This window comes from Oncorhynchus tshawytscha, linkage group LG10 (assembly GCF_018296145.1).
Source record: "Oncorhynchus tshawytscha isolate Ot180627B linkage group LG10, Otsh_v2.0, whole genome shotgun sequence".
NCBI classification, from domain to species: domain Eukaryota; kingdom Metazoa; phylum Chordata; class Actinopteri; order Salmoniformes; family Salmonidae; genus Oncorhynchus; species Oncorhynchus tshawytscha.
Genome location: NC_056438.1, coordinates 18,676,799 through 18,687,549, shown reverse-complemented (window position 1 = coordinate 18,687,549; position 10,751 = coordinate 18,676,799). Strand labels below are relative to the sequence as shown.

General features: G+C 41.4%; 1 protein-coding gene across 2 annotated transcripts; it reads right to left on the bottom strand.

Moving 5' to 3' along the window:
* Positions 1 to 366: 366 nt before the first annotated feature.
* Positions 367 to 10,390, bottom strand: mrpl52 (mitochondrial ribosomal protein L52). Of its 2 annotated transcripts, none has more exons than XM_024404060.2 (5): positions 10,320 to 10,390; positions 9,142 to 9,211; positions 8,949 to 9,016; positions 822 to 886; positions 367 to 664 (listed from the first exon to the last, which is right to left on the bottom strand). In XM_024404060.2, the coding sequence occupies exons 1-5, from the start codon at positions 10,342 to 10,344 to the stop codon at positions 518 to 520; spliced, it is 375 nt and encodes a 124-aa protein (XP_024259828.1). In that variant the 5' UTR covers positions 10,345 to 10,390; the 3' UTR covers positions 367 to 517. The 2 variants fall into 2 exon arrangements, with proteins under 2 accessions (XP_024259828.1, XP_024259827.1); XM_024404059.1 differs by lacking the exon at positions 10,320 to 10,390 and adding an exon at positions 9,451 to 9,559.
* Positions 10,391 to 10,751: the final 361 nt, after the last annotated feature.

The following is a 10,751-nucleotide window of genomic DNA, read 5'->3' as shown; positions in this document are numbered from 1 at the left end:
CTCTACCTGGAGTACCCCTGAAGTACTCCCTCATATGCATTTTACCAGTAAGACTATGGCCTCATGAGTCTTCTCAAGTACCCCCCTTGTGGATAGGCCAAGTACCCCCAGGAGTCCTAGTACCCCTGGTTGGGAACCACTGCTCTAGACTAGAGACTGCTGGAGACAAAATGGCGGCAAAGCACTGCTACTGACCTAAACTGGTAAAATGCTGCATTCTAGTGGGGAAAGGACATGGAGTAGGGAAATAAATATATTGCTCAAACTATTGTTAATAACTAAGCCACAGTAATAAGAGAAAGGGCATGTTCCTAATATATTTTCATACAGAAGTTCAAGAACAAGTAAGACAGTAGATTAACAGTAGGCAGTGGATTAACATTCAAGTTTAATTTCAGAAAACATTGAAACGGGCTAAATAAGTACAAACATAAATGGAAAGACAATGCAATACACCAACTGCACAAATCTCCATTTTGTCAATAACTCAAGTGGGCTAGAACAGAAAATGTGATGATTACTTATTTTTCTTCAATAAAAGGTTTCCTTTGGGTTTAAGCAGAAGAGATTTATTGCGTTCCTGCATTCTTTTGGCTTCTTCCTGTTTCTCCCTCCACACCTCCATCCCCTTATCCACCTCCGAGCTGAGATTCACTACACGTCTCTGGAGGAGACCGAGAAAGAGATGAGAAAAGAAGATGAGGAAGTGAAAAGGAGAAGAAATATAAAAGGAGGTGGAAAGGACATCATATGTGAACTGTATTGAAATTAAATATTCAACTTTATGGAGGTAATATAGAAGGTTAACATAAGATACTGACTGCTAACGTCTCTCTCTCCTGCTTTCTCCTCAGCTGTCCTTTCAGGGGGGGTGCAGGCCGGCCATCTGTGTGTAAACAACAAATACAAACAATCATATCATGTAGGCCTAAATCATATTCCCAACCACACACACACACAGCATCAATCAGCTCCATTGAACAGCCATACATTAGGTTCCTGACACATTAACCCTTGTGTTGTCTTAAGGGTCAAAAATGACCCACCACTATGTTTAACAGCAGAGAAAACCCCCTTAAATTATCTCGTTGCTGAAGCCATGAGTGCACGTTTCAGTGCCCAAAAGGTCATAGATCTGATTTTTCAGTTGTCCAAGGAGGAACAAGAGCACAATGACTTAGAAGAGGAATCTGAAGAAGATGGGGAAGAATACAACCCAGAGCACAATGCATCATCTTCAGATGAAGAAATTCCCCCAAGCTGAAAGAGAGACATTTTTGTCAAACAGCAAAATAACATGGTCCTTGCCACCATATGACAACCAGGGCAGGATGGCAGCACAAAATGTCTTAAGGACGACCCCAGGGCCCACAAGACATGCAGTTGCACAGGACATCACCTCAACATTGTACATGTTCATCACACCAGCCATCGAAAAAAAATCATCCTGGAGATGACGCATTTGGAGGTGTCATGACATTGGCCTGGGGGTAGGTTTATGACAGTCCTGAATACCTCTTCCCCCCTTTTTCCTCTCTCTACCCTACTGATGTGAAATTTGAAAACCCCTTGGTTAACATAGAGATTCTGGGAACATCAGAAGGTTGGGGGAAATGAACTATATTCTGGTAATCCGACCTATTGAACATATGCGGTGGTACTTAATGAATATGATGTCAGTTCGGTTGTCATCTGAGACATTCTCATCAATGATAGGATGACAAACTCCACAGTGGAAAGTCTACACATCAGAGTTATCAGATTCACATGGAATTGTTGTTCAATTGAAATGTTTGAATATTAAATTATTGGTGAAGAGATGAAATGTAATTTTAGCTTCCAAATGAGAGATTTGGGTTTTCATAAGGTTAGGGCTCTGCTCAATCAGTGGCCCGCCCCTTTGAAGAGACATGGGTTATAAAACTTTTCAGACACACCCTTCTCGCTCCACTATATAAAGCCTTGACGAAAATGTAACCTCCTGTTCCGAGGAAGTGAGGACGACGGTCCGTTGTCAGAATGGTTAGATAATAACTACAGAACGCAGCCAACATCAGCGTGAGCTTTGGTTGCGAATGGTATGAACTTTGAACTCTTATTCACTACAGCAGTGATACCTCCTAGCCGTTGAGTTAGCAACAGCAGCTGCAAACGAGGGTTAGGAAGGAACAGAGAGTATCCCGTCTATCACACGTTACTACAACATATTCAATTGACCACCAGAGACATTCTTCAAAAGGACAAAGGACTCGGTTTGGCAACACGGCCTTCCATCTACCACCAACCTACCGAAGCGCAGCTCAGAGTAAATATTTATTAAATTTTCCTTTTCCAAATGGGCGGTAATTTAGAATGCATAAAATACTGTATTTACGATAGCACAGCTTCTTCCTTTGGTCCTCAGTCTTCCCGCTCTTTCACTCAAACCCAGCCCTTTTCTTTTGTGTAAGCTGTCACATCTGAACAGCCATACATTTTCCTTTTATTTCATATTATCTTTATTTAACCAGGCAAGTCAGTTAAGAACAAATTCTTATTTTCAATGAATAAGCTCAGGGGTTTGAACTTGCAACCTTCCGGTTACTAGTCCATCGCTCTAACCACTAGGCTACCCTGCTGCCCCTTTATGACATAATTTGTAAACAAGGTATGATTCATTCTGTGTATATGTAATTCTTGTGATTAGTTGGGTATTTAGTAAATAAATAATGAAACCCAATTTTGTATTGCTGATTCAACTTGTTAGCCAGGGTTCGTGAAGATAACCAATAATTTACAACTTTCAGATGAGACTGAATTAAGGTGACGATTAATATTGACTTCTATTGATGTAAAATATTATTAGGTCTTTAAGAGTTTATTCAGAAGATAACAGCTCTTTAAATATTCGTGGTGCCCCAACTCTCTAGTTAATTACATTTACATGATTAGCTAAATCGGGTAATATTAATTACGGATAAATTATTTTATAGAATAGCATGTCATATCACTTAATCCGGCATAGCCAAAGACACGACAGAGGGTTTCTGTAAATATGGAGACAACTGGAAAAGGATGGATGAGATTGACCTGCGTGCCTAACTAGGGCTGATAATCTTAGCGGGTGTTAACAGGTCCTGAGGCGAGGCTACATGTAGTCTCTGGGATGCAGAGAGTGGAAGGGCGATTTTCCGTGCCACGATGCCACTGAATGTCTTTCACACTTTCTCAAGAATGCTACGATTTAATAACCGTGAGTCAAGACCTGCAAGACGTGTGAGAGACAAACTGGCGACCATAAGAGAGGTTTGGGAGAAGTGGGTGGGGCGTCTGCCATACCTCTACAACTCTGGGCCTGAAGTAACAAGAGATTGAGCAACTGGTTCCATTCAGAGGTACATTTTTGTATTCATATCTGTAATGTAAGTGATTTTCATTTTAAATTGTATTATGCATTGCTGTAATATCATTGATTTATGTGATTACTATCAGTATCACAGAAAACAATCTCTTTTGTCAAAAGGTCACGGTCCTTTCTGGCAGTATATGCCCAGCAAGCCAGCAAAGTATGGCCTCAAGGTATAGTTGGCCTGTGACGCACAATCCAGCTACGCATAGAAGATGCAAGTCTACACAGGGAAACCGACCAGTGGAGGACCGGGGAAGAACCAGGGGATACGGGTTGTACTTAATGTGACAGATGGACTGAGGGGGCACAATGTCACGTGTGACAATTTCTTCACCTCTTATGAACTCAGCCAGCAGCTCCTGAAGAGGAAGATCATCATGGTTAACACAGTTAGAAAGAACAAGCCTGACCACCCCCCCCTGCATTCCTCACAAGGGGTAGAGAGGCCTTCTCATAAAAGTTTATCTTCACACCCACCACCACTCTAGTTTCTTACCTCCCAAAGAGGAGGTAAGCACACTTCACAAAACGGCTGAGATCGTTGTTCGTGAGGACAGGAAGAGCCATCATCCTGGACTACAACCACAATAAAGGAGGCTTGGACAACCTGGACAAGGCGATTGGAACTTACAGCTGCAGGAGGATGACTGCCCGCTGACCCCTGGTCATCTTCCATAACATCAGTGATGTTTCCTCATACCATGCCTTCGTAATATGGAACAATATCAACCCTACTTGGATGCCTAATAAGCGGAACAAGAGGAGGGAGTTCCTGGAGCAGCTGGGAAAGGCAATTGTAACCCCACACATTCAAGGAAGGGAGCACCTCCCCCGCATAGCAGCGCTTGGGAAAGTTGTTCAGGGGGCTGAATTTTGTCCAGATCCACCTGAGGCTGCAGCAGGCAAGAGGAGGAGATGCCAATTCTGCTCCCAAAAGAAGGACTGTAAACCAAATACTATCTGCTGTACATGTGAGAAATACATCTGCAAAGTCCATGCATACATACTTGTGCTAATTATAGTCGATTGATTTAGGTTCTTCACGTTTTTGGTTTTGTATTGGTCATCTTATTTTATTGTTTATACACCTTGTGTGTGGGGGCAATGGTTAAAAGAAAAATGGGAGAAGACTAGTATTTTGAAGTTGAATTCCTCATTGTACAGTATATATCACTATGTTGCCAAAAAAGTTCAAGACTATTAGTTTCCCTTCAACAAAATGCAATTAAAACTACTTTCAGCACATTTCGACTAGTTTCTTAGGCTATACAAGTGCCATCTCTTACGAAAAAAGTAATGTTTACACTTATGCAGTACTTTTAGCAATAATAATCCTCTACTTTAGTAAAGGAAACAATTATGACAGGTGCGTTGTAATAAAAACAAGTGGGGTCCACGGATTTTAAATGCGGGTCATTTTTTACCCTTAGGACAAGGGGAGTATACAGAATGTTAAGACTCCACAAGAGGCTGTTTTCGCACTTGGTCCCTTTCAGCCAATTTTGGGGAACTTAGTGTGGTTCGTTCATATTTTTTGGGCAGTGTGAACACTCCAAAGAAACTCGGACCCCTCAGAAGAGCCCCCGAAGTGAGACGATCTTGAGAGGTGGTCTGAATTTGGTTCGCTTGAATTCCGCGGTCCGGTTCCCATTTTTAGGGCAATGTAAACACAAAGCTTCCAAAATTCGCTTGTCATTATTCCCACACCACACTGCTGCAACACCGTTTGCCCTGCAATAAAGCCAAATGTGCCACAAAAAGGAGGAAGATTATGGTGCTCGTGGAAAAAAAGTGCTGTTTTGGGATATTGATTAACAATTGTCAAGGATGCATAGAAATTCCAAATATCTGTAGAGTTTTTAGTTCAGATTATTTGTTTGCAATATGTGACTATAGGCTAAGAGAGCTTCATAAACTGTTTATTGATTGTGGGGTTTGAATAGTGAGAGAAGACAACATAATGGTGAAAATCACAACATAGGGTACAAAATCAGTCCTAGCTCTTAAAGGGGCAGTAACCTACATTGGGAGTACAATGTTCAATTAAAGCATTATTTAATCTGCAGTTATTATTCTGCTATTTATTCTGTTACATAATATTAACTTGTAAATATTATTGGTATCATCTTTTAACTAAATGCAATCTATTGGCTTCCAAAATGTAACCTCAGCCATCAGAGCCACTGCCTGTTCACCCCGCTACCATCTAGAAGGAGAGGTCAGTACAGGTGCATCAAAGCTGGGTCCGAGAGACTGATAAACAGCTTCCATCTCAAGGCCATCAGACTGTTAAACAATCCCCACTAGCGTTAGTCACTGTTCAAGCTATACTCTACCCTGCAACTTAGAGATTGCTATGTACATAGAGTCATCGACGAACACTGGTCACTTTAATAATGTTTACATACTGTTTTACACACTTTAGATGTATATACAGTTTCATTTTTAACTAGGTAAGTCAATTAAGAACCAATTATTATTCACAATGAAGGCCTGGCAAGAGGCAAAAGGCCTCCTGTGGGGACAGGGGCTGTGATTAAAAACAAAAAAATATGTGAGACAAAAACAGACAGACAGACACTGGCAACAGCACAAATACAACAGCAAACAGTGCAGGTGTGTGAAGTAAAACATGTTTCCTCACAGAAGGCAACGCAAACTTGTGACATGGGGTGACAACTAGAAACATCTACATGTCTCAACAACCTGTTCATCTATTTGCCCTTTGACCTCCTCCAGGGACACCAGGTCCTGGGGTTTTAGTTTGGCTGGGAGGGAATTTCACAACCAGGGAGCTGAGGACTGAAATTACCTTTTTCCATGCTCTGTAAACATTTTTGGGACTGTTAACATAAAATAAGAATGAGATCTGAGCTTGTATGAGTTTTAATTTTGAGCTAGAAGAGAGGATAGATAAAAACAGCGGTGTTTGAGCCTGTGTGTTGCTAGTGATGTTCTCCCAACAGCACTGTAGTTAGACATCCCCGATTGGTTACAAAACCAAGGGCTGCATGACACACAATCAAGAGCCTTCAGTGTAGAGGCTTGCACACAAACAGTATATCTAGTGTCCAACACAGAGAGAAAAGCACAACAAATCAACTATTTTCTGGTGGCAAAACAAGCTTTGTGCCAGAAATAAAACCTAATAGGCTGGTGAAGCTCAACTTCTCATTCACCCAAACATTTGTATGTTTTGACTTGCTCTATAGAATGTCCTCGCACGGTAGTAATTACATGGTTTTCAGAGTGTTTAGTATTGGAATTCAGAACAAGCTTCAAAACGTACAGATTCTGTTAAATGATGTTGAAAAGATGTTTGAGCTTTTCCAAAAGCCAAACTGCTGCCACTTGAATAAAATCATCCGCATCAAAAATGTCCATCAGCTGTCTTAATACGTCTTCCAATGTTGGTGTACCACAAGGACCAATTGAAGCTCCCCTTTACTTTCAGTGCAGCAAACTCTCTCCAGAAGTTAAGTGAGGATCTCTGAATGATCCAATGTTGACCTAAATGACTAATGATGATAAATACAATCCACCTGTGTGTAATCAAGTCTCCGTATAAATGCACCTGCACTGTGATAGTCTCAGAGGTCCGTTAAAAGCGCAGAGAGCATCATGAAGAACAAGGAACACACCAGGCAGGTCCGAGATACTGTTGTGAAGAAGTTTAAAGCCGGATTTGGATACAAAAAGATTTCCCAAGCTTTAAACATCCCAAGGAGCTGGTGACTGGTTTACTGGTGACACCGTCAGTCATATATTTAGAATTCCAGGCACACTTAACCACACGGTTACCACAGCATTCTGCAGCGATATGCCATCCCATCTGGTTTACGCTTAGTGGGTCTATCATTTGTTTTTCAACAGGACAATGACCCAACACACCTCCAGGCTGTTTAAGGGCTATTTGATCAAGAAGGAGTGATGGAGTGCTGCATCAGATGACCTGGCCTCCACAATCCCCCAACCTCAACCCAATTGAGATGGACCGCAGTCTTATTTCATAGTTTTGATGTCTTCACTATTATTTGACAATGTAGAAAACAGTAAAAATGAAGAAAAACCCTTACATGAGTAGGTGTGTCCAAACTTTTGATTGACTGGTACTGTGTGTAATATATACACACTGATCTCTGACATTACCCGTTCTGATATTATGTGTGTTTTATTGCTAGGTGTTACTGCACTGTTGAAGCTAGAAACCCAAACATTTCGCCGCACCTGCGATAACCTCTGCAAATCTGTGTAAGTGACCAAGTTTCATTTTAGTAATTTAGCAGACAATCCCCCCCAAAAAAGTTTCAAATGTTCTTGTTCGCATACACCTATTTAGCAGATGTTATTACAGGTGTAGTGAAATGCTGGTGTTCCTAGCTTCAACAGTGAAGTAATATCTCACACAAAAAAACACACATATTAGGATGAGCAACGTCGGAGTCCGGAGTGTGTGAGATACATACCCAAAAGTATGTACACCGGCTTGTCGAACATCTCATTCCAAAATTATGGGCATTAATTTGGAGTTGGTCCCCCCCTTTGCTGCTATAACAGCCTCCACTCTTCTGGGAAGGCTTTCCACTAGATGTTGAAACATTGCAACGGGGCCTTGCTTCCTTTCAGCCACAAGAGCATTAGTGAGGTCGGGCACTGATGTTGGACGATCAGGCCTGATTTGCAATCAGCGTTCCAATTCATCCCAAAGGTGTTCAATGGGGTTGAGGTCAGGGTTCTGTGCAGGCCAGTCATGTTCTTCCACACTAATCTTGACAAACCATTTCTGCATGGACCTCACTTTGTGCAAGGGGTCATTGTCATGCTGAAACAGGAAGGGACATCCCCAAACTGTTGCCACAAAGTTGAAAGCACACAATCGCCTAGAAAGTCATTGTTTGCTGTACCATTCAGATTTCCCCTCACTGTAACTAAGGGGTCTAGTTCAAATCATGAAAAACAGCACCAGACCATTATTCCTCCTCCACCAAACATTAGTTGCCACAGTGGTAGAGTTTTCCTGGCATCTGCCAAACCCAGATTCGCCCGCCAGATGGTGAAGCGTTTTGTTGCGGCTTTTCATCACACCGTTTGTGTGGGTGGACCATTTCAGATTGTCAGGGATGTGTATGTCACGGAACTTGAAGCTTTTCACCTTCTCCATTCCGGCCTTGTTAATATGGATGCAGGCGTACGCTCTCTCTGCTGTCTCCAGAGCAACTTAATGGAGCATTTGACTTGCAAGTATCTAGCTGTCCGATAACACGTTCTGCTGAGAATGGCTTGTCCTTAACTTTGTAATAACCCAGAGTGCATTGAGTGAATGTTGCAAAATTATTGTGGTTCCTTTCTAAACATAGCAACTTGAATGCAAAGAGGACTAGTTGAGGAATAGTTGAGTCCTCATTCAAAAGGCAAGGGCAGTGTGAATACAAAAGATATGTTTTTTTTCTATTTTTTTTCTTTCTAGGAGTTCACTTTAAAGAGGACTGAGAGCAGTTATTTTAAATAGGACAATATGTGAAAACAACCTAAAAATGCATGGTCCTACATGTGAACTTGCCTGCAAAGGACCAGTCAGGGAGATCTGTCATGGGGCCATACTCTGTTCCACTGCGGGCCAGACCATTTCTATGGACAAACCCATGTGAAATTGTAAAGAACAAAGCATATCAAAACAGAGCTGTAATAGCTACAATTGTGTGTGTGTCTCATTTTGTTCTGACAGTTGTTTGTCTGTGTCGTTTAGAACTTACTCGGTCCTCCACTTGATTCCAGCCTGTGTCCCACACGTCGTAGTAAAACAACGACTGGAATGCCTCAAAGCTGAAAACAGACCATCAGGAATTCAGTTCATTTAGGCTCTCTAGTTTTTTTTTTGCTAGCTAACGTTAGCTAGTTGCCTAGACATTTTATCAAACCTAGCGTAACTAGCGATCTGTCTAGCTCAATATAAAAAAAAAAAAGATTGTCAACTGGGAGCCGACTGATATTCATATTTACAGCAGAAAATTACCATTAGATCTTGTGAAAATTATAAGTAATTGACTTGTAAATAACCTCACCTGTACAGCACAATGTCCTTAAGGGCGCCGCCATTTTGGATTTTTATGTAAGAACTATTTATACCACTAGATGGTGGTCAAAATACGCCAAATAAATTGTGGAGTTGAAACCAAGTTGCAACAGGCAGCAAGCAACGTGTGATGTTGCAATTGTGTTATATTGTAACACTGTTAATTAATCACGTTATGTTACAGTAGCCAATGATGAGCTGGACTTCAGGTTATAATGATGATACATTTACAAAATACAATTTAGCCAGATAAGGGTTTGAAGTTGGTTGTGGTGTAGTCTTATTTTATCATCGTAAAATTAAAAAACTTTCTTAAAATGTTACTATCCCCCCCCCAAAAAAAGTAGTTAATTGTATGTAGTACACTTGAATTATTTTTAAAGTATTAATTGCACACACAAACACACATACACCATTTGAGTTTGTCATCATATAACGTTTTGTCCCCCAAAGTTGATAAGCCATGATTTTGAACCATCTTCTCCCATGCTCCAGCTGCTCTTTCTGTACTGAGTAAGCCATGAGTATTTTTCTGTTAAACTTTACAGACAAGTCCTCACTCGCCTTCAGTGAATGCTCCAGTCAACTCAAGGGAGCATAGCGGGGAGGGGAGAGGCAGCCAGGCACACACCGACGGTCGCGCGTTTCATTTTAGGCTACCGTTAAGGGCAATGAAAGACTAGGGAGCGAGCAGGGGGGCTTCGGGGTAGGCAAAATGAGCCTACCCGAAGTACAAAAAAATGGTTTCATAAATATTTGATTCATGTTAGGGTTAACGTCACCAAAACGAAACAGAGTGCATTGAAGCGTATGGCAGTAGCAAGCAAAAAGGCACTGAAATAGTAGCGAGATATTTACTTTGTATCGTCCTTGGAGAACACATACACTCCGGAAAAATCTCAGAACCGTGTCACTAGAGAATGTTCTTCCACACATTCCATAGACTGGGAGCATAATAAAGTAGTCCCCTAAATAGGTCTACTGCCATTTGAACCATGTTATTCTAGGCACGTAGGCCTACCAAAACCATATTTCAACTGTGTCAGGAATTGGAAACAAGCAACGGACCCTTTGATATAGCTTTCTGCCTTAGGGCACAACATATAGGTGTGCTGTTGATACGGCCTGGGGCAATTAACATACCTGAGACTGGGAGGTATTTAAGAGAGGTCATAATTGTGTAATAAATCAGTACCCACCCATGTGAAAAATGTGAGAACACAATGATGTACGTCCTACGTAAAGATTGTAGTTGAGTATAACATATATGCTCTTTATCCACAATCCCAC

Bases quoted from the DNA above. Each gene is read 5' to 3' on its own strand.
- mrpl52 (XM_024404059.1), bottom strand. From the start codon at position 9,484: ATGGCGGCGCCCTTAAGGACATTGTGCTGTACAG. The intron at 9,212-9,450 runs GTGAGGTTATTT...GTCTGTTTTCAG, and splicing joins AAGGACATTGTGCTGTACAG to CTTTGAGGCATTCCAGTCGT. The intron at 887-8,948 runs GCAAGTTCACAT...GTTTACACACAG, and splicing joins CCCTGACTGGTCCTTTGCAG to ATGGCCGGCCTGCACCCCCC.